Source organism: Vulpes vulpes, chromosome 8 (genome assembly GCF_048418805.1).
Source record: "Vulpes vulpes isolate BD-2025 chromosome 8, VulVul3, whole genome shotgun sequence".
Classification (NCBI taxonomy): Eukaryota; Metazoa; Chordata; class Mammalia; order Carnivora; family Canidae; genus Vulpes; species Vulpes vulpes.
In genome coordinates this window covers 1,680,145-1,707,825 of record NC_132787.1, presented here as the reverse complement: position 1 = coordinate 1,707,825, position 27,681 = coordinate 1,680,145, and the positions used below count along the sequence as shown (strand labels likewise).

The following is a 27,681-nucleotide window of genomic DNA, read 5'->3' as shown; positions in this document are numbered from 1 at the left end:
AGCCAGCGTAGGCCACCAGAGGGTGTCTGTGCTGTGCTGCCTCAAGGCCAGCAGAGGGAAGACAGAACAATGTTTTGTTATGTGACTATCCCTGTAACCCCCTTTCTCCCAGAGGCTGGTTTCACCTCCCTCACCCCCAAACAAAACAAAAACCACCCACCTACATGGAGTTTGTGAAACCTCCAGATCTGAAAATCAAGAACAGTTAAGCGACATTTTCTCTTCAAACTTACTCCCTGCTAGGTCTGAAGTGAGCAGGTATAAGCAGATGGACGTTAAAATCTGATGAGGAGAAGAAACTGAGGATCAGATGGTTGAGTTTGCTTGCTAAAGCTACCAAATAAGAAATGGTGCCTTGTCTTTCAGTGGTCACTGAGGTAAGGGTCTGTTACCTTCTGAAGGCATTCCAGGCAAATCTAGGGGCTGGGGAACAAGACAGCAAGATCATGAGCTAGAAAAGGAAACTGCAAACAATAGAGCTCATTTCACAGAGACCTGGGCCCAGAGCAAATTCCGGAAACCAGGATATTTGGATTTAGATTTGCCAGCCAAAATATCCTTTCAGGGGCTGCACAAATCTTTCCTTAACAGTGCCTCTGCCCTTGGGAAGAGGAAGGCAATCGGTAACCCATGGGAACTTTTCGAGCAACTTGAATTTTAGATTTGAGCTCCTCTCTTCCCATTGTGCTTTTCTAGTTTATGTCTTTTAGGTCAGCTGAATCCTGTTCCCTGATTTAAATTGCTATTATGATGGTTTTCTTTGACATGCTAGTCACCTCAGGGATTCATTTCATACCCAAACTGCTAAACTGAATGACAGAAACAGAACTCTGTTTAAATGATGTTTTAAGGAGTGAGACCTGGGATTAAAATCGTTCCTTCTAGCATGATCGATTGGAAATAGTCCACTGGGATTTTCCATGGAAAGAGCGTAATTTTTTTTTTTTTAATTTAAACAAAACCTCTTCTGAATCAGAGTGTTTAGAAAAGTTACCACTACCTCCCAAAATAGTTTTAAAAGGTCCTCTGGCAGCTTTGGTTGGCCAATGATGAAGCCACTTTCCCTCCATCCCCGGGTGAGTGGAGGTAACATCATCCTTTATGCTCAAGAGTACTTCAGTAAGGGCACACACAAAAAATCACAACTCAAGTGAAACAGAACAGGGCAGCTAAGGGCATGGCAATGGCAGAAGAGGGCTTTTGCTTCTCTGACCTGAGACTTATATAAACTGCTCCCATTCCTGAACATCCAAACAGCCTGAAAATATAAAGAAAACCCTTAGCATGCTCTGATGATTCTAAAGAAATCAACAAGTATTTACTGAATACCCTCTACATGTTTTGATGCTACATGCATGTACACTTGTGGGTAAATTTGAGGGAGGAGAGGGATAGGAGTATAGGAGTTTTGCTCAAATACAAGACATGGCTTTTGCCCTAGAGAACAAAGAGAATGTTTTCTAGTTGAGGAAATTAACATATATATAGATAGCATCATAGTATACAAAAAGAAAATAGGTGACATGTGCAGTAGAGAATAAATTTGTTGTAGTAATTAAATAAAGACAAATTAATGGGACGTCTGGGTGGCTCAGTGGTTGAGCATCTGCCTTTGGCTCAGGGCGTGATCCCGGGGTCCTGGGATCAAGTTCCGCATCGAGCTCCCTGCAGGGAGCCTGCTTCTCCCTCTGCCTGTGTGTCTGCCTGTCTCTCTCTCGGTGTCTCTCATGAATAAATAAATAAAAATCTTAAAAAATAAAAGACAAATTAATGACAGAATAGTTAGGAAGTTTCAAGAAGTGGGACTTGAGCTGGGCCTTAAAGAATGGTTTTCACAGGACCCCTCAGTGACTCAGCAGTTGAGCGTCTGCGTTTGACTCAGGGCATGGTCCTGGGGTCCAGGATCGAGTCCCACATTGGGCTCCTGCGGGGAGCCTGCTTCTCCCTCTGTCTGCGTCTCTCTTTTTCTCTCTCTCTCATGAATAAAATCTTAAAAAAAAAAAAAAAAAAGAATGGTTTTCACTGGGAGAAAGCAGAGACGATTTGGAGGGTTAGGAATAAGGCAGGAAGAGGCACAGAGAAAGGCTAGGTATGGGGTCTGCGTATAGATGAGAAGGAAAGGGTATATTTTGTTTTTGTTTTTTTTAAATTTTTTTTTTATTATTTATTTATGATAGTCATATATATAGAGAGAGGCAGAGACAAGGCAGAGATAAAGGCAGAGGGAGAAGCAGGCTCCATGCCAGGAGCCCGACATGGGATTCGATCCTGGGTCTCCAGGATCGCGCCCTGGGCCAAAGGCAGGCGCCAAACCGCTGCGCCACCCAGGGATCCCGAAAGGGTATATTTTGGATAAAGATAATCAAATCAGGGGGAGCCTGGGTGGCTCAGTTAGTAGAGCATGTGACTTGATCCTAAGGTCATGAGTTCAAGGCCCATGGTGGGTGCAGAATCTACTTAAATTACAAAAGAAAGAAAAGAAAAAAGATAATCAAGTCAAGTTTATGTTATAAACAAAGTTGGGTAGGTACTATCAGGCTAGACTATAGAAAGCTTGAGAGTCCAAGTATAAATAGCCTTGAAAATAAAAGAAAATAGGAAGATTAGCACAGATTTTTTAAAAATTTAAATTCAATTAACATACAGTATATTACCAGAGGCAAAGTTCAGTGATTCACCAGCTGTATATAACACCCCAGTGCTCATTACCTCATGTGCCTTCCTTAATGCCCATCACCCAGTTATCCCATTCCACCAACTCCCTCCCCTCCAGCAATACTCAGTTTGTTTCCTACAATTAAGAGTCTCTTATGCTTCGAGTTTTGTTTTGTTTTGTTTTTAAATCTGTAGAGCATTTTATTTAGAGGGAGGTGGTTTTTTAAATAAAAAAAATTCTATCCCCAAGGTGGGGTTTGAACTCACGACCCTGAGATCAAGAGTTTCATGTTTTACCAACTAAGCCAGAGAGCCAGGTGCCCCAGATTAGGACAGATTTTGAGCAAAGCAGAAGAATTTAAGAAGACAGGCTTTTCAAGAGAATGCAAGACAGATTAGAATAAGAGACCAGTCAAGGAGGCCAGCCAGGACACTTTGGAGAAACCCAAGCATAATGAGAGTGGTGGAAGGAACAGAATGGGAAGAAAGAATAAATCAACTCGACATTTTTTTTTTTTAAAGAACTCAAGGTTTTGAGAATACTGATATGATATATCGCTGAATAACAAGAAGGAGAAGGTCTAAGGGACAAAAAGAGAAGTTCAGAATTGGGGTGTGGCAGGGGGGCATGAAGATATGAATGACAGAAGACAGCCAAGTAAATGTTCAATAAGGGATTGGAGTACATGTCGGACACCAAATCTTAATTTAGAGAAATGAGAATTACCAGCCTCGACAGGATAACTGGAGTCATGTGCAATGAGATGAGCACTCCAGAACAGAATGCAAAGAATAACAGGAAAATACTTTCTCTCTTTGGGACTATCCTGTATCAATTTCTCTCATCACTCCTGGAGTCTTGGCATAGACCTTTCCACTCATCTGAAATAGCCTTTCCAACCTGATAACTTTGCCTCAACTGTACTTTTTTCATAAACTTTCTCTAATTGTAGTTAATATTCATTCTCTTAATATTTATATTGTTTGAATTATTCATTTGTACTTGACTGCAAACTCTAAAATTTTTTTCATGCATATATGCCTTGACTTAATATATTTAAGTATGGGGTCCAAGTCCCTGCTCCGCTGTGTCAGGTATACTTGGACCCAAGCTCAAGCTTGTAAATAAACCCTCATGTGTTTGCAAAAAAAAAAAAAAAAAAAAAAAAAAAAATATATATATATATATATATATATATATATATATATTTAAGTATGTGTTACCTACGTATATTTTTATACCATATCCACTCTTCCCTAAAACTTCCTCCAAGTTTTCTTAAGGATCATCAATGACAATGTCCCCACTCATGTCCTTTTCTAGGAATTATAATCTACAAGCTCCTAGCAAAGTAGCTGGTGGATACAATAGCTATTTAATAAATATTTACTGAATTAATAAGGATTAAGAGATCTGTAAGGGCAAGTTCCTTTCTTCACATATAAAAGTATGGAGAGGGGAGTTTCCCTCTTCACTATATTTTGGGTTGCATTTGGCTAGTAATAATTACAAAAATCGTGTCTTATGTGAGTTATTAACTGATGTAATAACCACCAACTAAATCCCTTATTGGCTAAATACTGTGGTAAGCTTGCTTATTAACTCAGGCTAAATCAGAACCCCTCACAGTATCAAAAGAAAAGGCCCACTTTGTTTTGTCTGTCTGCCTAGCTGAAAATGGCACAACAGAACTGCTGCACAATTTGAGAGCAGTTGCTGAGAATGCTCCCCTGAGAATGGCACATGTAAGCAAGACAGTATCTAAAACAACCGGCAAGAGGTTCCAGGTCACCCAAATTGGCTTAGAAAAGTCCCATTGACTAAACGCCTTGTTTGAGCTTTGGAAATGTGCCCTCAATACTGTCTGGGTTCATAAGGCAAGTTGAATTTACGAACTGACAATCTGCCTGCTTGGAGGAAACTGACACCCAGTGGAAGAGAAGCAGCCAGGCTAGGTCGGCTTTCTTGCTTTCTTTTGTTCACCCCTTCACTGTGGATAGGGAGAATGTCAAAGGCATCTTTTGTCTGTAAATCTTCCAAAGTCTTAATAAAAAGAAGGCAAGGAGGGAATAGACTGAAAAAAGCCAAGACAAAACCTCAACACACCTACCCTCAAAAACCACAGAACCCAATCTTGTATTAAAAACAGAATGGAGGGCACAATAGAAACTTGGGAGCTTTTAGTGTTCCTTTTTCCTGATTAAATGCAGATCACATAAGGACTCTTAATGGGAAAAGGGGAGTATAGCTCCCAGTACATCTGGTCCCTGGTATTAATCTTAACTGTCTGGTGATACCAAGGCACGTGGCTTCTGGGGCAGCAAATACCTGCAATGATGACTGAGTCAGTTCGGGCTGGGCCAAATTTCAATGTCATCTCATGCTTGTGTTTATGAACTGCCAGGTGGTCCTCGTTTGTAAATCTCTGAAACGAAACAGAAACAGGGATGTGAAAAAAAAAAGTGATTCGGTGCCCTTTTAAAATGTCCTACTAAACATCCTGCGATAAGGATGGCCCCTGGACAGAGGGGCTGGAGAGGGAATGGAAAGGAGAAAAAACTGGAAGTAATGGGAAAGGAGAGGAGATGGGTTAAAGGAGAAAATGGGAGAAGGAGAAAGAGACACTAGAAAACTGGAGGAAAGGAGAAGAGGAGGGCCGCAGCACCAACTGCTCTGTGGTATCAGGTCCAAATGAGAGAAGTGGACAGATTGCTGGTGAAGTGGGGTCTAGGCAGGAGGCTCCAAATGAAAAAAACATTTAGGCGAGGCTCGTAGCAAACAAGGGGAAAATAATTTTTAATAATAATAATAAAGAGAGAAGAAGAGAAAGGCTGAACACTCGTTGGTCATCACAAAAATAGGAAATTCAGAATGAACCTCTCCGTGGTGGGGCTGAATTGGACTATTTATGAGGGGGCTAACAGGGAGATAAATTATGCAGGATTAGGAGAACCATTTAACTTCCTGGCCCCCACAGTGCTGCAGCAGGCGCCTGCCCAGCTATTTGGCTCAGGGTTTTAATGAGCCAGGATGGAGCTGTAGAGGACAGAGACCCAATGGCCAGCAGTAATGGCACACACCAGCCCCATCGGCCAAATGCTGTCTCCCCTCATCGGGCAGCTCGCCTGGGCTCCGTCAGCCATAAAGAGGCCAGTGCAATGCTGCTGGCTATATAATGACAGAATAAAAATGCAAGCAAAAAAATTTTTGTTAGGGTAGGGAGAAGCCTGTAGGCGGGATGAGGGAAGGGAAAAGGAGATGGTAGAGAGGTTTCATTTATTTAGGGGTTTGGTTGAAAGGACAATGAAAAGGTGAGGCTGGGTCAGCCTCAGTTTATGACATGTAAGACAGGGTTACTGGACAGTAATTTATGCTCCCACCCCTTCTTCAGAGCGGGGGAGGTAAAGAGAACAGATGAACAGCAGTAATTCAAAAGAATGATACCCTCAAAATTCCCTTTGAGGCTGGCTGGCCTGGTTCCTTCATTAAAACATGCCTGCAACACAGGAACAGCTTGGATGCTGCAGCTTCCCACAGCTCCCTCACCAGCCAGCCTCTGAAACATGCTTCTATTTGTCTTTTTGTTTCTAAAAATAATGACTGGTTTGTTCCCTCTTTTTACTTTCCTCATTAGATACATATATACTTCCGACCAAACACTATACCTTTAGCTCTTTTCCCACAGTGCTTCTTGACTGCAAACCAAACAGACAGGAGCTAGCCCCACCCACCCCGGCTCCTTTCCAGTTCCAACACTGAACTTCAGTTTAAGTTCCTTTATTTTATCTAAAAGTATTTTACTTAACCAGGTAACCTCCCTCAAATTTGTTCTGAGGCCTATCACCACTAAAGCTAGCTTAAGGTGTAAAATCCTTCCAGGCCAGGCCTATAGTCCTGAAGGGAAAAGTGGATTTTCTTTTTCTTTTTTCTTTTTTTAATTTTTATTTATTTTTGATAGTCACACAGAGAGAGAGGCAGAGACACAGGCAGAGGGAGAAGCAGGCTCCATGCACCGGGAGCCTGATGTGGGATTCGATCCCGGGTCTCCAGGATCGCGCCCTGGGCCAAAGGCAGGCGCCAAACCGCTGTGCCACCCAGGGATCCCCGAAAAGTGGATTTTCAATTACAAGTATGAAGAACCAAAAAGTAAAACTGTCAAAAAACTGCCTGAGTAGTTTCTGATGGCTCCAGGATAAAGCTGGAAAAAGTGTGCTGGAATTTAGCCAAGAACTTTAGTTTTCTCTATTGTTGGTTAACGCTAGGCATCAACTGTTTCCTTCACAGATTTCTCCCTAAGGAAAAAAGGGGAGGCAGTGAAGAAAGGAAGAACAGCCTGTTAAGCAGGGCTATGATATCTGTGGGTTAGGTAAGTCACTGTTGAGCTTCTGGGATTGCCAGGTATTCCGTAAGAGGAAGTGAGCAGAATCTCGTCTACAGTAAAGAACCATCACTTCAAGGGAAGAAGAAGAGAAGTGGATTAGGCAGAGGTATACATTTCAAAACATATTGGTGATGTTCTAACCACCTTTTTCAAGAAGATATTTATAAGTACACCAAGGATATTTCATATAAGTAGCCTGAAAACTTTGCACAATGTTCTAGGATCTAGAAGAATGACTTTCAAGCAAAGTCCTTTTCCACTATCAAAAATCAAGTCTGCTTGGGCACCTGGGGGTGCTCAGCAGTGTAGCGTCTGGGGCCCAGGGCGTGATCCTGGAGTCCCAGGATTGAGTCCCATGGTGGGCTCCCTGCAGGGAGCCTGTTCTCCCTCTGTCTGTGTCTCTGCCTCTCTCTCTGGGTCTCTCATGAATATGTAAATAAAATCTTTAAAAAAAATCAAGTCTGCTCAAAACTGAGCTGAGAGAAAGACTTAAAAACTCCATCAGGTTTTTCTCTGGTTAGGATCACTTAATATTTTACTTCACATAGGGGCGCCTGGGTGGCACAGTCGGTTAAATAGTAGACTCTTGGTTTCAACTCACGTCATGATCTTGGGGTGGTGAGACTGAGCCTCATGCCAGGCTCCAAACTCAGCGTGGAGTCTGCTTGAGTTTCTCTCCCTCTCCTGCTCATGCTCTCTCTCTAAAATAAATAAACCTTTAGGGATGTGGGGGGACCACCCAGACACCCTAAAAATTTTTTTTTGAAGGCAACTTGAGGCACCTGGGTGGCTTAGTTAAGTGTCCGCTTTCAGCTCAGGTCATGATCTGGGGAGTCCCAGGACTGAGCCCCGCACCAGGCTTCCTGCTCAGTGGGGAGCCTGCTTCTCCCTTTCCCTCTGCTGCCCCCCTGCTCTACTATCTCTGTCAAATAAATAAATAAAATCTTAAAAAAAAAAAAAAGGCAATTCCCTGTTATAATTTTGCTACAAAGTCCCGACTTGTCTTATCTGTCTCTAGCTCTAGTTCCTCTCTGCTGCACAGCCCTGGACTGCACTCCCTTCCAAAATGCCCTGATCCCTGTTGGAACTATTAATTTTTTACCAATCAAAAACTGGGACCTGGGGCACCTGGGTGGCACAGTGGTTGAGTGTCTGCCTTTGGCTCAGGTTGTGATCCTGGGGTCCTGGGATCAAGTCCCACATTGGGCTCCCTGAGGGAAATCTCCTTCTCCCTCTGCCTGTGTCTCCACCTCTCTCTGTATGTCTCTCATGAATAAATAAAATCTTAAAAAAAAATAAAAAAAATTTTAAAAAGGGATCACACATATCTTCTCATCATATATATCAAAATGTTTTTTTAAAGATTTTATTTATTAGAGACAGAGAGAGAGAGAAAGAGAGAGAGAGGCAGAGACACAGGCAGAGGGAGAAGCAGGCTCTATCTGAAGGCGGCGCTAAACTGCTAAGCCACCGGGGCTGCCCTCAAAATGTTCTTTATACTCAACGCTACTTTGCAACTATGGGAGTCACAAGATCTACGGCTAGAACTTGTTATCTAATGCATCAATAAAAAAGAACACACGACATTACCAAATTAAAAAAAATTATATCTTTTAGATTTTATTTATTTATTTGAGAAAGAGACAAAGTTAGTGACAGAGATAGCAAAAGAGAGCACAAATGGGGAGGAGAGAGAGAAGCAGGCTCCCCGCGGAGCAGGGAGCCTGACGTGGGGCTCAATCCCAGGACCCTGGGATCACGGTGCTTAGGCTGATGCTTAACTGACTGAGCCACCCAGGCGCCCCTATCAAATATTTTTAAAACATTTTTGGTAATTGTATTTCAAAATAATTGATTTCCTTTATAATTCTATGTATTTAACTTTATTAACTTAAAAGCAATATCCTAGGGATCCCTGGGTGGCGCAGTGGTTTGGCGCCTGCCTTTGGCCTGGGGCGCGATCCTGGAGACCCAGGATCGAGTCCCGCGTCGGGCTCCCAGTACATGGAGCCTGCTTCTCCTTCTGCCTGTGTCTCTGCCTCTCTCTCTCTCGTGTGACTATCATAAATAAATAAAAAATTTTAAAAAAGCAATATCCTGAAAAAAATTAAAAAATAATATTGTGAGAAGGGATTCACAGGCTTCACCAATCTGCTAACGGAGGTCACAATACCACAAAAGTTAAGAATCCCTGACTAAATGAGGTAGTGAGCTTCCAAGGAGGAGGCAAATGGGCAGAGCACTGTCCTGGTCTTGGCTCCAGTCATCTCTCCCTAGAGTTTCTCTTTCATTTTTTTTTAAAGACTTATTTATTTATTCATTCATTCATTCATTCATGCATTCATTCGAGACAGAGAGAGATAGAAGGGCAGAGACATAGGCAGGAGGAGAAGCAGGCTCCATGCAGGGAGCCCTATGCGGGACTCTATCCAAAACCCCAGATCACGCCCTGAGCCAAAGGCAGATGCTCAACTGCTGAGCCACCCAAGCATCCCTCTCTCATTTAAAAAAAAAAAAAAAGATTTTATTTATTTGAGAGACAGAGGAAGCATGAACAAGCAGGGGGAAGGGCAGAGGGAAAGGGAGAATCTCAAGCATACTCCAGGGTAAGCAGAGAACCCAACTTGGGGCCTGATCCCATGACCATGAGATCATGACTTGAGCTGAAAACAAAAGTCAGAAGCTTAGCCCACTGAGCCTCCCATGAGCCTCTCTCCCTATAATTTCTAGTATAATTTTTATATGGCTAGAGTAGGAAGGGGGAGAGTAAAAGTATACTAAACTTTTTATCAAAGTGAATGTTGATCTGGCTATTATTTCCATTGTTCCTTATATTCTTCCTCATTTATTAAAAGTTAACCTTTAAGGGGGTAGCCTAGCTGGCTTGGCTGGTGGAGCATGCAACTATTGATCTCCTGGTTGTAGGTCTGAGCTCCATGTTGAATGTAGAGATTATATTAAGGAAAAATAAAATAAAATCCTTAAAAATCTTAAAAAAATTTTTTAAGGGCAGCCCCAGTGGCGTAGCGGTTTAGCGCTGCCTGCAGCCTGGGGCGTGATCCTGGAGACCCGGGATCGAGTCCCATATCAGGCTCCCTGCATGGAGCCTGCTTCTCCCTCTGCCTGTGTCTCTGCCTCTCTCTCTCTCTGTGTCTATGAATAAATAAATAAAATCTTTAAAAAAAATAAAAAATAAAAATAAAAAATTTTTAAAAAGTTAACCCTTAAGAATTCTCTAGAATGGTCTTGGAATGCGTGCTTAGGAAACCATCCCTCTGAAAGGAATTTCTCAATTAAAATGTCTAAAATCATTAAGTGATAAAAACTTTGACCTTATTAGATTATTCTACTGAATTAAAATGGGTGGAGGGGCTCCCAAAAGGATTTTCTCTTTGAATTATTGCCCACTTAAAAATCTAACTCTCATTTGTTAGTACCCTTAATGGGTCTTCCTTTGTTCTTTGGTCTTACCTATGACTAAGGTTTTGGCAAAGAGCCACTCAGGGAACACTCATTCTGGCTATAGGGTAAATAATGATAATTTTCAAGGAATATGTAGATATTAACCATCTCCAGGACAATAGAGGGCTGATTATCATTAAAAATGGAGACTGAAGAATATAAGTCATACTGAATCAAGGAGGCAGTTTATATGCCTTGGGAGAAGATTTGTATAGTAACATGGTTTAGCATCTAATTTGCTCAAGTAAATGAATGAGGGGAGTTTCTTGGCATAAATGGGTGAGAAGTATTATGTGGTAATGTGCACCCTATCTAGAGATCAAGATGATTTAGATGTGCCCTATGCAATATGGGAGCCACTACTAGCCACACACTGCTATTGAGCACTTTAAATGTAGCTAATCTGAATTGAGATATACTATAAGTCAAAACACACACTGGACTTCAAGGATGGAATACAAAAGAAGAAAAAAAAAGAAAGTAAAATATCTCATTAGTTTCAGGTTGATTACATGTTGAAATGTTTTGGATATGCTAGGTTAAAATAAAATGTATTATTAATATTAATTTTACTTATTTACTTTCACTTTTTAATGTGGCTACTAGGAAATTTTAAATTACATATGCGGTTTGTACTAGATTTCTTTTGGACAGCTCTGATCTAGATAATATCCTCAAAGATCTGATGGGAATTTTAATCACATGCCAATCTTGAATCTTGCTTTCCAAACCCATTTTCTCTAAATACAGTTTATACTATATGGCAGTGGTTCTCAACAAGGGACAGCTAGGACCTCCAGGGGACATTTTAGCAATGTCTGGAGACATTACTGCTTATCACAACCAGGGGGATGCTACTGGCCTCTCTATGGTAGAGGCATGGGATGCTGATAAATATGCCAAAATGCACAGGACAATGCCCTAAAACAGAGAATTATCTGACCCAAAATGTCAACTGTGTCTTTGTTGAGAAATTCTGCTACACCGTAACAGGGAAAGAGAAAAAGAAACAAGGGGGGAAAAAAAGGCTGTTTTTTAGTTTCCCTTGCCAAACTGCCAACACATGTTTTTGGATCTAAAACTTGGAAGGAAAAAAACACAGGCAGAAAACTCCCAACCTCATTTTATAAAATGGCTGATGTACTACAGATCTGCAAATACTTAGGACAGGGAAATTAGGAAGACGGGAGACAGAAGGCACTATAGCTGGGAGAAGACATATTAAGTGGAATTCTCACACATTGCCTTGTTAGTTACAAACAAATAATACAGAAGAAGCAAATCGAAACAATTTTGGCTACTTTTGATTTTTACTTGCCGATGGAGATTTTCTCAGTTTAAGAAATGTTAAGAAACCTAAAATGGAATGTCAGGGGTATGAGATCAATCTGAAAACTGTTACCAGTTGCAGAATGGGCAGGGAAAGTATAGCTTCTCATTAACAATTTTCCACAGATTAAATAAATAAATAAATAAATAAATAAATAAATAAATAAATAAAATCCTTTCTATTTCTTTTTTAATTTTTTTATTTTTTTTTTAAATTTTTTATTTATTTATGATAGTCACAGAGAGAGAGAGAGAGAATGGCAGAGACACAGGCAGAGGGAGAAGCAGACTCCACGCACCGGGAGCCCGATGTGGGATTTGATCCCAGGTCTCCAGGATCGCGCCCTGGGCCAAAGGCAGGCGCCAAACCGCTGCGCCCCCCAGGGATCCCCTCCTTTCTATTTCTAGGCAGTTTAATTCTCACCTATCCTTCTGTGATAGGAGAATCCAGAATCTTACCTACTAACAACTGACTAAATACAGAGCTAAGTCAAGAGTTAGGAATGGGCTGGAGAACAAAGATGGTGGGAACTGTAAGTCAGGAATACATCTCAATGAATGAAGTTTTAAGATTCTAAATTTTAAAAAACTGATCTAAAACATGTACCCAAAAAACATATTAAGTGTACAGCTCAATGAATTTTTAAATTTTATTTACTTTTATATATTTTTTAAGATTTTATTTATTTATTCATGAGAGACATATACAGAGAGAGAGGCAGAGACACAGGCAGAGGGAGAGGCAGGCTCCCCACGGTGAGGTCTGCATCTCAGGACCCTGGGATCACGCCCTAGGCCCGAAGGCAGACACTCAACCACTGACCCACCCAGGTGCCCCTCAATGAATTTTTTTTAAAGATTTACTTAAGGGCAGGCCGGGTGGCTCAGCAGTTTAGCACTGCCTTCAGCCCAGGGCCTGATCCTGGAGGCCTGGGATCGAGTCCCATGTCAGGCTCCCTGCATGGAGCCTGCTTCTCCCTCTCTGCCTGTGTCTGTTCCTCTCTCTCTGTCTCTCATGAATAAATAAATAAATAAATCTTAAAAAAATATATTTACTTATTTAAGAGAGAGAGAGCGAGGAAGCCCAAGTGTGGAGGGCAGGGGGGACAGAGACAATCCTCACTCCCTGCTCAGCATGGAGCCCATGGAGCCCAACCTGTGGCTTGATCCCAGGATCCTGAGATCATGACCTGAGCTGTAACCGGGCACCTCATCAGTGAAATTTTTTAAAATTTATTTTATTTTTTTAAAGATTTATTTATTTATTTATTTATTTATTTATTTATTTATTTATTTATTTACGATAGACACAGAGAGAGAGAGAGAGAGGCAGAGACACAGGAGGAAGGAGAAGCAGGCTCCATGCTAGGAGCCCGACGTGAGACTCGATCCCGTGCCTCCAGGATTGCGCCCTGGGCCAAAGGCAGGTGCTAAACCGCTGAGCCACCCAGGGATTCCCCCCCCCCCTCGCCTTTTTTAAAGATTTTATTTGGGCACCCCCAGTGGCCCAGCGGTTTAGTGCCGCCTTCAGCCCGTAGTGTGATCCTGGAGACCCGGGATCGAGTTCCGCATCAGGATCCCTGCACAGAGCCTGCTTCTCCCTCTGCCTGTCTGTCTCTCTCATTCTCTCTCTCTCTCTCTCTCTCTCTCGTAAATAAAATCTTTAATATAGTTTTTTTTAAGATATTGTTTATTTATTCATGACAGAGAGAGAGAGAGAGAGAGAGAGAGAGAGAGAGAGGCAGAGACACAGGCAGAGGGAGAAGCAGGCTCCATGCAGGGAACCCGAGGTGGGACTGGATCCCGTGTCTCAAGGATCAGGCCCTGGACTAAAGGTGGCGCTAAACCACTGAGCCACCTGGGCTGCCCAATGTGTGAAATTTTATATAAGTAAATGTTGATGTAATCACAACCTAGATCAGGAACCCCAGAAAACTTCCTCATATCCCTCTTTGCTTAAGCTTTTAAATGAAATAATTCTATAAAACAGTATAATACCTGGCATAGGGCATGTATTCAGGTAGTTCTCTACATTTTTAATCTCAAGGTAAACAAGACAGGTATTATAGTAAAAACTAGTTTTTCCTTGCAGAATAACTCTGAACAAGTCAACATTTAGAGAGAGTTCTTTTCTTAATCCCACTAAACTAGTCTCCCAGAAACGTTTTGAAATAACAGCACTAAGAGAACTGAAGAGAAGGCTCAGGGCAAAGGAGAGCTCAAGCCAACTAGAGCTAAATTTTTGTCTGTTGATTCTGAGCCAGGCACAAGCATATGGGCATTAGAAATATAATAGTTTCAAGCTAAACCCTTGGTAAAGTATTGTGACCAATGAAATTTCTGTGCAATATGCACTCAAACCCTGGCCAAATTCATTCCTGAAATGTTTTTTTTGGCTACTGCAGCTCCAGTTTCCATGTGGATTTGCCTCACATTTAAAAATGCTCTAATGCCTTGACCTATGATTAATACATGTCCCTTTCCTTATTTCAGAAGAGCAGACTTGGGGAAGGAGACAAATTAGAACTCTTTAGTTATTAGGAAATGAGCCCTGAATGCCTAAATTATCAGGGAACAATACAAGGAACTGAGTTTATATTTGTGATAATCTAAAAGTTCATTTATGCTGAAACCTAACTATCCTTTTGTCCAAAGTCTCTGGGTCTGGCTGTGCTTCATGGACAGAATAGCTTTCTTTTATTACAGTATCTACAGATGGACATATTTTAATGTAAGAAAATTGCCTAAAAAGCCGTAGAAAGCCTAAAACCCAGGGGGAACAAGCTCTGAAATACAGTGATATCAGTGCCAAAAAGGGTGAAAAATAATCCACCTTTTTAAAAAAAAAAATCCACCTTTTTATGAACATTATTTAATCTCTTCAATTGATCACATATTCTGAAAGGAGAAACAAGGAGATCTACAACAGTCCTAATGCTTCCCGCCCTCATCACAGGGCTTCTATTCCCAATGCAAGAGACTGTTTTTGTTTGGGAAAGTAGGGAATGGGAGAAGGGAAAGGACTAAATACACACACCTCAAAGCCAATATAACTTTCATTTGTGCCTTAGTCAATCTTAGGTTCCTGTTCTCTACTTCAAGATGCTGCTATTTACTAAATGAGTCACACATCCTGCTTTGAATGCTTCATGGCTCTTGAATGAATCATTTCAAAGTACAGAATTGTTCAACAAATAAATACAACCACAGCAGTGGCAGCTCATAGGCTGCATGTGTGAGCAAGGTAATTTATAGAGGAAAAGTAAGAACAGGAAACTGCTTCCCAAAATACTCCAAGAGAAAATGTAGTCAGGGCAGTGAAGGAGGACAAACCAAAGGGGGAGAACCCATCAAATTATACCTAGAGTAAATTCCTCAGTCTATGGAGTAAGGAATTTTCTGTTTGGGGAAGGTTGTTTGAGTGTCTTAAAGAGAGATTCTATCAGCTGACTAAATTAGTCCACTGTAAAAACAAGTAATTTTAAGAGCAGAGACATTATTTGGTAGTTGGTCTAGCAATGAAGCCATCTAGTAGAATAGAAGTTCCTCAAGAGCAAGGATCCTCTTTGTTCATGGAAGAACCCAAGCACCTAGAACAGTACCTACACAGGGCAGGTATTTAATTAATATATGCTGAATAAATGCCAATTAGCATATACTACCAAAGAGCTACAAAGCATCCCTAAACTTAACAAAATTCTTATCCAGTGTACAGTGGTGGGAGTATTTTCATTATATCCAGAAGGGGAGTGGGTAAATACCCAATCTTTCCAATGGAACTAGAGGCTGGGTCCATACAGGACCAAGAATATTTTAATGTGAGGTGCTTAGAATAAGAAACAAATACAATTTCAAAAATTAACAAGAAAAAAATCAAAATGGCAACAAAGGGGATTTAAATCACTGAAAATAATTTCTTGATTCTGAGGAGAAGGGGGTTGAAATCATTTCCAAAGGTGATTTTAAAGGAGTATAAAATGCATTAGTTTTCTGTCCTCTTGTATTTTTATGACTTTATTTTTTCCTATTCTTCCACTGATATTTTCTATCCAGGTCACACTCTCTACTGATCTGCAGTCTACTTGTTTTCAGTTTTGTGCCCTCACACAATTTGCCTATTCTCAGCCATGTCTTCCTCTCTCTCCTCTGTTCATTCAAATCCTACCATTTTTCCAAAGCCCAGTTGAAATTCGATTGCTTTTTGAAAACTTCTCTCATGCCTCTTTAGCAATCCATCTCTCCCAAATTTGTGTGATACTTCAATGTTTTGTAAACGTAATTTAGAATTTTGGTCTATGTAGTCTCACAGTGTTATCCTTAAAAGTATACTGCAGGGATGGCTCAGTGGTTAAGCATCTGCCTTCGGCTCAGGTCATGATCCTGGAGTCCCAAGATCGAGTCCCATCATCGGGCTCCTTGCAGGGAGCCTGCTTCTCCCTCTGCCTAGGTCTCTGCCTCTGTCTGTGTGTGTCTCATGAATAAATAAATAATACCTGGCTGATCCTGCCAGTAGAATATGCTTGTCTCAAAGATTGAGCCATGCATGTCTAGGTACGCATGGCTGGCACAGTGAAACTGCAAATGGCTCATTAAATCAGTTACGTTTAAAAAAATAAATAAACCTTAAAAAAAAGTATACTGTAAACCACTGGAGGATTAAAAATGTATCCTATACTTATTTTTTACCCTCTCACTTGCCCCATTTTTGGGGCTTGGCCTAGTGGTGAGTACACAGTACTCAGTAAATTCCTGTTTGACTGGTTGGGTCAAATTTTATATAGTGGTATGAAAATAACTGTTCAAAAACTTTATTGCCTTTGGGTCCTAAGACTTTAACAGGACACACTTTCAGAGTGATCTGCTGCCTTTCCATTTTCATTTTCAAAGTATACGTCATTACTCTAGTAAGTTAAAAATTTGTGTATCCACTCTACTATTTTGTAAGACACCAAATTCCCTTTATTACAGAAAGGCATCTTCAGCATGCTGGAGTTACACTGCTGCTGTATGAAAGGACATCGATACCATGTCTATGGGTCAGTTCACTTTCTTCAGGTAACAGTCCCTTGCTGAACTTTATTCTACTACCAATTAAAATGTTTTGTGCAAAAGGTGTCAAATTCAGAAACAGCAATCTTTTCTCTCTTCACTCCCCAAACAACTAGTGGTAATTTTAACTACATCCTTTCAAGCACTGTATTTTAGGATCCCAATTACTTGAATTTTATAGGGCACAATATCAGCATACCATAGTAGTCAAAGCAGTATCAAGAACTGGATTCTTGGGATCCCTGGGTGGCGCAGCGGTTTGGCGCCTGCCTTTGGCCCAGGGCGCAATCCTGGAGACCCGGGATCGAATCCCACATCGGGCTCCCGGTGCATGGAGCCTGCTTCTCCCTCCGCCTGTGTCTCTGCCTCTCTCTTTCTCTCTGTATGACTATCATAAATAAATAAAAATTAAAAAAAAATTAAAAAAAAAAAAAAAAAAAAAAAAAAAAAAAAAGAACTGGATTCTTTCTTTTATAAAATGTACCTTGGAGTATCTGACAAGAGGAAAAGGTTGATTACAATCTAGTCAACAAATCAGGTGGTGGAAGGAAGAATATTAAAACCACAGTTGACAATGAATTGCTAGATCTTCACTGTTAAGATCTGAGATTAATATCAATGCTTATTCTCCATCATTCAGATTAATACAACTATTCCTCTAATTGCAGAAGTCTTAAACACTCAGCCATACCTGATCACTCACTTTAATTTTGGTTCCATGTTCCTTCCTTTTGTTTATGACAATGTGAAAAATCATGACCCCACAAGTGGGGTCTTGTGCCAAGTAAGTTGCAGGTACCCAATAAATCAGAGCAAAATGCAAATTAAGCTCCAAAGGCCATATAGGCCAACTCCTACAGGGATTGAGCAGTGTAGGAAAGAGGGTGGCAAATGTGATTTCTTACCAGTTTAAGCTGGGAAAGGTTAGGTATTTTGTTTTTAAATTCTGCTTGTTGCTCAATGCAACTGAGAAATATAATCTTATTTCAAGTTTCAATATACTTAGCCAAAGTCCTAGTCATCTCAACTTCTTTTTCTGTGGGATTCCCTAGTATCACAGTAAACCAGTAAGCATATATCTTCTCTTTTTAAATTTTTTATTTATTGTGGCAAAACACATATAACATAAAAGTTACCACTGTAGCCATTTGTAAGTGTACAGTAAACTAGTAAGCATGTATCTTCTCTTTTTTAATTTTTTATTGTGGCAAAATACACATAAAAGTTACCATTGTAACCATTTGAACCATTTTTAAGTGTATAGTCCAGTGCTATTAAATACATTCACACTATTTTGCAACCATCACTATCATCCATCCCTATAACTCTTCATCTCGTAAAACTAAACTCTAAACCTACTAAACAGGGCAGCCCGGGTGGCTCAGTGGTTTAGCGCCGCCTTCAGCCCAGGGCCTGATGGTGGAGACCCGGGATCCAGTCCCATGTTGGGCTTCCTGCATGGAGCCTGCTTCTCCCTCTGCCTGTGTCTCTGCCTCTCTCTTTCTCTCTGTGTATCATAAATAAATAAATAAAATCTTAAAAAAAAAAAATAAACCTACTAAACAATAACTTCCCATTGCCCCTTCTCTCAGCCCCTGTTAATTACTGATACTTTGTGTTTATGATTCTGACTACACTAAGTACCTCGTGTAAGTGGAATATTTGTTTTAATGACTTATTTAGCATGTCTTCAAAGTTCATCCATATTGTGGTATACTGCAGAATTTCCTTCCTTTCTAAGGCTGAATAATATTCCATTACCAAATTTTGTTTATCCAGTCATCAGTCCTGATGAACATGAGGTGTTTCCACATTTTAGCTACTGTGAATAATGTACCTATAAATATAGGTGTACAACTATCTCTTTAAGACCCTGCTTTCAAATCTTTGGGGTATATACCCAGAATTAGAATTGCCGAATCATATGGTAATTCTATTTTAAATTTGTTAAGTAATCACCATACTGGTTTCCCACATTGGCTGTACCATTTTATATTCCCATCAACAGTGCACAAGGTTTCCCATTTCTCCTCATCCTTATCAACACTTGTTCTTTCCTGTCTTTTTTTTTTTTTTAAGGTTTTATTTATTTAATTGAGAGAGAGAGAGAGACAGCATGTATACAAAGAGTAGGGAGAGGGTGAAGCAGGCTCCTCACTGAGCAAGGAGTCCAACCTGGGACTGACCTGAGCCGAAGGCAGATGCTTAACCAACTGAGCTACAAAGCTGCCCCTGTTTGTTTATTTTAAAGTAGCCATTATGGGGTGCTTGGGTGGCTCAGTCAGTTCAGTGTCTGCCTTTGGCTCAGGTCATGATCCTAGGGTCCTGGGATGGAGCCCCAGGTTGGACTCTTGCTCAGCGAGGAGCCTGCTTCTCCCTTTCCCTCTGCCTGCCATTCTGCCACTCCTGCCTTGTACTCCTGTTAAAAAAACAAACAAACAAAACAAAACAAAACCCATCACCACCACCACCAACCACAACCTTAAAAAAAAAAAAGTAGCCATCTTAATGGGTTCACACCATTGTGGTTAGTTCACTGTAGTTTTGGTTTGCATTCCCTTAATGATTAGTAATGTTTAGCATCTTTTCATGTGCTCATTTGCCATCTGTATATCTTTTTCAGGAAAAAGGTCTATTCAAGTCCTTTACCCATTTTTCAATCAAGCTGTTGTTTTGCTGTTGAGTTTTAAGGTTCTCTATACACACTGGGTATTAATCCCTTATTAGATATATGATTTGCAAATATTTTCTCCTATTGTGTGTGCTGTCTTTTTATATTGTGGACAGTATCTTTTTTTAAAGGATATGTCATTTCATTTTTTATTTGTATGTAATTTTTATTTAAAAAAATTTTTTTATTCAAATTCCAATTAGGTAACAATGTAATATTAGTTTCAGGTGTACAGCATAGTGATTCAAAACTTCCTTACAACAGCTGGTACAAATCACACATGCCCTCCTTAATCCCCATCACCTATTTAATCCATCCACCCACTCACCTCTGACAGTGTCTTTAAAAAAAAAAAAATTACTATTATTTTTTTTTTAAAGTAGGCTCCATGCCCAACGTGGAGCTGAAATTCATGACCCCAAGATCAAGAGTCGCATGCTCTATCAAATGAGCCAGCCAGGTGCCTCTAACAGTGTCTTTTAATGCACAAAATTTTTAAATTTTAATGTTTAATGTGTCTATGTTTTTATTTTCCAAGAAATCACTGCCAAACCCAGTGTCATGAAGCCTTTTTCCTATGTTTTCTTCTAAGAATTTATTGTTTTAGATCTTACATTCTGGTCCCTGATCCATTTTTAGTTAATTTTTACATATGGTGTTAGGGGTCCAACTTTATTCTTTTGCATGTGGAGATCCAGTTTTCCTAGCACCATTTCTTGAAAAGACTGTTCTTTCTCCACTGAATGGTCCTGACACCCTTGTCTAAATTCATTTGACCACATATGTAAGGAATTATTTTGGGGATCTTTATTCTATTCCATTGGCCTATATGTCTGTTTTTATGCCAATACTACAATGTTTTGATTACTGTAGCTTTGTAGTAAGTTTTGAAATCAGGAAGTGTGAGTTCTCTAATTTTGTTCTTTTTCAAGATTGCTTTTGTCATTCAAGGTCCCTTGTGATTATATATGAATTTTAGGATGGGTTTTCTATTAATAAAAAAATGTTATTGGGATTTTGATAGATATTGCATTGAACCTTATTGCTTTGGGTAATTTTGATATTTTAACAATATTAAGTCTCCCATTGCATGAACATGGGATGTGTTTCCATTTATTTACATCTTCTTTAAGTTCTTTCAGCATTTTTTTGCAGTTTTCATTGTCCAGGTCTTTCACCTCTTTGGTTAAGTTAATTCCTAAGTATTTTATTCTTTTGGATGCAACTGTAAATGGAATTTTTTATAATTTGGGTTACTGACTAGAATCCTTTCACTTCCTCTTGCAGGACTCCCTAAGTATTTTTTTTCAAGTAAGGTCTGGTGGTCAGGAACTCCCTCAGCCTTAGTTTATCTGGGAATGTTGTAATTTCTCCCTCACTTTTATTTTTTAAGATTTTATTTTTTAAGTAATCGCTGTACCTAATATGGGGTTCAAACTCACAACCCCAAGATCAAGAATCGTGTACTCCATTGACTGAGTTAGCCAGGTACTTCTGCCTCACTTTAAAGGGCAGTCTTGCTGGATACAGGATCTTCAATTGGAAATTGTTTTCTTTTACTTTGCATATATCAGCCCACTGTCTTATGGCCTCCAAAGTTTCTGATCAGAAATCTGATAATCTTACGGAGAATTCTTTGTATGTGATGATTCACTTCCTTTTTGCTGCTTTCAAGATTCTGTTTTTGTTTTTTCAAAGTTTGTTTTTAATGTGTCTTGGTCTAAGTCTCTTTGAGTTCATCTTACCTGCAGTTTGCTGAGATTCTTGAATATTTATAAGTCATGTCTTTCATCAGATTCAGAAAGTGTTCTGCCATAACTTCCCCAAATATCCTCTCTGCCCTTTTCTCTCTTTCTTCTTCCAGGACTACCATAATGTGTATGTTGGTCTACTGAGTTGTATCATACAGGTCCTCTAGGTCTGTTTGCTTTTCTTCAATCTTTTTATTTTCTGTTCCTCACACTTAATAACTTCCGTTCTCCAATTTTCAAGTTTGCAGATCCTTGTTTCTGCCTCCTCAAATCTACCTTCAAATCCCTCTAATCAATTTTTCATTTCAGTTGTTGTACTTTTCAGTTCCAGAACTTCTTTTTGGTTTCTTTTTAGGTTTTCTATCTCTTATTGATATTTCCATTTGTTCACATACTGTTTTCTTAACTTTTTTAAAAAAATATTTATTTATTCGAGAGAGAGAAAGAGAGCATGTGCATGCACAGTAGAGGGAGTGTGATGTGGGGCTCAATCCCAGGACCCTGGGATAATGACTTGAGCTGAAAGCAGACACTTAACTGATGGAGCCACCAAGGTGCCCGTTTTTTTTTTTTTTTTCTTTCTTTCTTAAGATTTTGTTTACTCATGAGAAAGGGAGAGAGAGAGAGAGAGAGAGAGAGAGAGAGGCAGAGACAGAGGCAGAAGGAGAAGCAGGCTCCATGCAGGGAGCCCGATGCGGGACTTGATCCTGGGTCTCCAGGCTCAAGCCCTGGGCTGAAGGTGGCGCTAAACCGCTGAGCCACCCAGGCTGCCCTGGTGCCTGTTTTCTTAACTTTTGCTACATCTTCCTTTAGTTCTTTGTATAATCTTTTAAGACAGTTGTTTTTAAGTCTTTGTCTAGTGGATCTGCTATCAGGTCTTTTTCAGGGAGTTTCTGTTGATTCATTTTTTCCTTCAAACAGGCCATACTTTGCTGTTCCTTTGTATGTCTTGTGATTTTTTTGTTGTTGTTTTTGAACCCTGGGTATTATTTTTTTTAAGATTTTATTCTGTAAGTAACCTCTATACCCAACATGGGGCTCAAACTTACAACCCTAAGATCGAGTTGCATGTTCCACTGACTGAGCCAACCAGGTGCCCCAACACTGGGCATTTGAATCGGTTTAACAAAGTAGTAACTCTGGAAATCAGATTCTTCCCCTTTCCCAAGCCTTGTTGATTTTTATTATTGTTTTTGTGTTTTTGATTGATGTGGGGTGTCTCTGTGCTGAGTATCAGCCTGAAGAATAAATTTATCTTCTTAGGTCTTTTCTGAGCCTTTCCCTGGGCTCACACAGTCACTTTCTAATTTTATTTTGCAGTTGTTTCTGAGGGCCCTAGTCTTTAATGTCTGGCTCCCAAAAGAGGAAAAAGTGAAGAATAATGAGGAGAGAAGGTGCAGGCCCTTTAAACCCCCCCTGGAAGTCACTTCAACCAGATGGGGAGGCACTGGTGATAATGAGGGGAGGTGCAACAAAAATGGCTAACTACCCGTCTACACCTCTACAATCAGAAGCAACAATCAAGCAATGAGAGCAGCAAACTGATATTTGGAAGACAGGGTCCTTTCTGCCCACCCTAGCTCCCATACGCTGCGTATAAGCTGCTCTCAGAACACATGCACAGCTGCCTGGGTCCTGGCTGGGTGTGGAGGAGAGTAGGCAATGCTGTGCTGAGCTGAAATTGACAAGAATTAATCACAATTTACCTTCTAATCTTTTCTCCCTGTAAGTTGCAAGCCTCTGACAGACTCCAGAATTCCCAAATAGTTCTATCAGATTGTCCTCTAGGTGGGGAGACCAATTCCTGGTGCTTCCTACTCTGCCGCCTTCCCAGAATCACTCCCTCTCAATAACATTCCCTGTGACTTTTTCCAGTAAGGCCATAAACTAAATTCTGGGTCCAATGACTTTAAAACTGGAAATCTGGGGATCCCTGGGTGGCTCAGCGGTTTGGCACCTGCCTTTGGCCCAGGGCACAATCCTGGAGTCCCGGGATTGAGTCCCGCGTCGGGCTCCCAGCGTGGAGCCTGCTTCTCCCTCTGCCTGTGTCTCTGCCTCTCTCTCTCTCTCTGTGTCTATCATGAATAAATAAATAAATCTTTTAAAAATAATAATAATAATAATAAAGTAAAATAAAACTGGAAATCTGTATAGCTTATCAGACCTCTCTGGGCCTGAAAAGACTGCTGTCATCTAAAGCCTTACATACTGGATTGCCTGGGGGAAAAGGGTGTAAGTGGAGCAGAGATAGGGAAGAGGTAATAGGTCTGAGGAAGACACTATAGTTTTTTAACCCAACCCCCATTCACAACCCTTCTCCTTGTTTGCCTCCCACAATAAATGCTGAAAAGCCAGATAGTCACTTCCTCAGCCTCCCATGCAGCTAAGATTAAAGCTGTCACACAGTTTAGGCCATAGAAATCCACTGAGGGTTGGGATAAAAGACTACACTTCTGGTAAAGCTTTTGTTTCCTTAAAAAAGGGAAACTAAAAGGGGAAAGTTCCTGGTGCTACTTCTTTTCTTGCTCATCCTTGGACTGTGAGGCAACAAAATCAAGACTAAAAGGTAAATGCTAAAAATGGTGGAGCAGAAAGGCAGAAAGAATCCAGGTTCTCAAAAACCTTGCTGAGCTGCATACAGTCCTAATCCTAGACTTCTTATGTACGAGTGTTCACAAAGTTTTAAGTTATAGGAAGGAGTTGCAGCTGAAACTATTCCTAACCAATACATGATGAATTTCAGGATATATAGATTCTTCCTCATTTTCTATTTAAGGAACCTGAAAATGGAATATGGAAGACAGTATCTCATTCTACATCTTCATGAATATTTATCAGTTGTACCTTAATGCAGAATTCCATTTTCACTTTCACATAGTATACCAAATAAATTACTTCATCTCATCACCACTTATTGCCACAGGGTTCTTACAAACAATGGCTATACACTTTAGGGAAGGACAAAATGGTAAGAGAGAGGCACCTTGTCATGCTGCTCTTGAACCCGAGGCAGTTAAAGATCTTCTTCAGTAACACAGGGAGTTTTAGGCTGACCCACATCTTTTATTCCTGGCTGCCTTTCTCCCTCAAATACCTAACGACTGGCGACTGGCTCTGTATTAAACGCCAGGGCACTCTTGGGAACTGTGCTTAAGAATAAACAATAGACCCACTACCTTTCTTCAGATAGTGAGGACTTACTTGGATGGATTAAATGTTCAACCACTTTACTTTTTTTTTTTTTTTTTCAATGCAGGGGTTGAATTTATGACCCTGATTATCAGGATCTGAGCTGGGATCAAGAGTCAGATGCTTAACAGCCTAAGGAACTGTGCCACCCAGATACCCCTTATGCTCAACAAACTTTAAAGGACTTGTGCCAAGGAGCAGAGAAATCCCAACAGCAATTCAGCAGGGCTTGGTCCTATGTCAGTTACATGGCTAATTGCTTTCTCCATAGTGCCTGCCTAATGGTAGACCTTTTAGTATTCTACTTTCCAGATGTAACCACTTAGTTAGGGTACTATTAAAAGTTCCCAAAGGGATAACTTTGGGTCTTAACAAAGCAAGGGAAGCTTTTTGGGTCAAAATGATTATCACAAAGTCCTAGTAAGTTCTGACATTACACATTTATGTTTTTCAATCTGATCTCTCTTCCTAAATTCTTATCAGGATATTATGAAGTATACAGAGCCCTTGAACAAGACATCGAATTAGAAGATAAAATGACTTTTATCTTCTATTTTGCCACATAGTAAGGTTGTCATGCCTGGGTGAGAAAGACAAAGATACAGTGTAAACAGTGTGGATCTTAACCATCAAAGTTGGGATAATCTACTATATTGTGTTTTTCTGCTGGGCTGCTGAAAATTTCATTATGGAAAAAGAATAAACACTTCCTGGTAACACAGGAGATTCTGAACTCTTACAATGAGCTGAACAGAGCATCTACTATGAATCACACTACAGAGCCTGTAATAGCCAAAATTCTGCCCCTTTAAGGACACAATCTGGCACTGTAACAGTTCAGCCAAAAGAAAAACTGAACCTAAAAAAGAGACAGGGGGACACAGAAAGAGAGGAGAAAGGGAGGAAAGGACAAGGGTGGAAGAGAAAGGAAGGGGAAAAGATACAAAGATGTAGGTATCTCAGTTTCCAAAACTTCAAAACTGAGTGTTGTAATGGTTGGGGCAAACTCACAGGATTACACTCATTCTCTCACTTACAAATGCAGCAATATGTTTTTGTTTCAAACCATCAAAACTTAACTATCCAGAGCCTTAGCAACTACAGAAGGGGTTACAGGCTAATAAAGAAATAGACAAAGATTTGATTCTGCCTCCAGCACCTTAAATTAATACAGAAAGAAATTCCTACCCTGACTTACTGATACATTCAGCTGAATATCTTTGTGTCTAACTTGGAAAGCTCTGAAATAAAACCAAGCAAATGGGAAATTCCTTATATTCTGGGCGGGTTTTTTAGCCATAACGAGATATTTTCTTCAAATGCTGGCTACTGAACAGAGGTCTACATTAAAGAACACAGGCAGAGTGTCTTGATGGCTCAGTCAATTAAGCATCTGCTTTTGGTTCAGGTCATGATCCCAGCCAAGATCCTGGGATCAAACCCCACATGGAGCTCCCCCGACCTCTGCGGCTTCCCCTGCTTATACTCTCTCTCCCAATAAATAAATAAATAAATAAACAAACAAACAAATAAAATCTTAAAAAACAAATAAAAGAAAGCAGACAGGCAGGGGGAAAGAATGGGACCTATGCTGTCTACCACTAACACTTATCCACATGCTTCTTGACTGTCATAGTGATCCACTACAGCAGCAATATCAGGTGCTGGCGACATCGCCCCTGCTAGCCCTTCCAGCCTCATCTCCTGTTGCTCTCTACCACAATCTGTGTTCCATCAATATCATGCTACCTGCAGTTTCATGCTTTATTGTCTGCTGTTCTCTTATGTGTGGAATATTCTTCTCTAATATTTTCTATTTTCTCTGGCAAAAAAAAATTTTTTTAAGCAAATTTTTATTTATCTTCCTAAACAAGTTAAAACATCACCTCTTTCCAGAAACCTTCCCTGATGTCTACCAGACCTGTTTGAACTTGCAAATACTTATATTATTACAGTTATCATATTACAATGTAATTAATTTTTATGTGTCTGACTCCCTTATGAGACAGTGAGTACTTTTATGTCTTGTACATCTTTCTGTACTACTATCTAACATATTGCAGGTATTCAAGTATTTTTTATTAAAATAAATCCACAAAAGCTAATAGGAGTCTGAATGAACTGAGAAAATTATTCATGGGCTGGCTAATTTCTGGAAACCTGTCTCCCATCTTACTCAAGGTAAGAGACACCTGGCAAAATATACAAAATTAATGCCTTGGTTTTATTCTTGCAACAGATCCTTTGTGTGCACCAAGTCTCCACTAGAGACATTTGTGAAAAATCCATATTCAATTTTTGATTGTGGTCTAAAATGATAACAAATTGTTCCAATTATATAGAACCTCCCATCCTATTATATCAGAATGTAGACAAACCAGGAGGTAGTAATGGGATCCTATTAACCTTCATATCACATTACAACAACCCCATCTGTTAAGGAAAGAGAGGAGAGAAAGGATAAATAAAAAGGCCATTAAGCATAAATACTGATGGATAAGCATAAGTATACCGATGGGTGTCAGGGAGGAACGAAGACTCTGGTACTCCTAGTCCTCACTTCTTGGTAAACAACTCACTATAGCAAAAAACAGATTTCAACCATAGTGTGGTAAGCTGATAATGGTTCCTATTTTAGTTTGCTAAAGCAGCCCCGAAACAACAAATTTATTGTCTCACAATTCTATAGGTCAGAAGTCTGAAATCAAAATATCAGCAGAGCTGATTCCTTCTGAAGATGTAAGGGACAATCTATTCCATGCTCACCTCTTAGCTTCTGGGGTTTGCTAGCAATCTCTGGTGCTCCTTGGTTTGTGGTAGCATAACTCCAATCTTTACTAGATCCCACATTATCTATATGATGATTAAACCGAGGATTTTGATATTAAGAATTTATTCTGGGGCAGCCCAGGTGGCTCAGCAGTTTAGCGCTGCCTTTGGCCCAGGGCCTGATCCTGGAGACCTGGGATCGAGTCCCTGCATCGGGCTCCCTGCATGGAGCCTGCTTCTCCCTCTGCCTGTCTCTGTGCTTCTCTCTCTCTCTGTCCCTCATGAATAAATAAAATCCCAAAAAAGAAAAAAGAATGTGAGAGTAGCTTTATTAATTTCAGAGAGCAGACTCAGAGCAAGGAACATTATTAGGAATAAAAAAAGTCATTACATAATCATAAAGGGGTCAAGGGTGCCTGGGTGC

General features: G+C 40.2%; 1 protein-coding gene across 14 annotated transcripts in view; it reads right to left on the bottom strand.

The window, feature by feature from the left end:
- LOC112921186 (cyclic AMP-dependent transcription factor ATF-7) overlaps window positions 1-27,681 on the bottom strand; it is a 93,180-nt gene that overhangs the window by 22,499 nt on the left and 43,000 nt on the right. For 6 of the 14 annotated variants that reach the window (XM_026000445.2, XM_026000446.2, XM_072765175.1 and 3 more), the window contains one exon: window positions 4,985-5,081. The exons of 1 other annotated variant lie outside the window; for it this stretch is intronic. In XM_026000445.2, the coding sequence (XP_025856230.1) occupies window positions 4,985-5,081 (97 nt within the window). Of the gene's footprint in view, window positions 1-160; window positions 424-4,984; window positions 5,082-27,681 lie in introns of all 14 variants that reach the window. 7 more of the 14 variants (XM_072765170.1, XM_072765174.1, XM_072765172.1 and 4 more) reach the window with 3 other exon arrangements.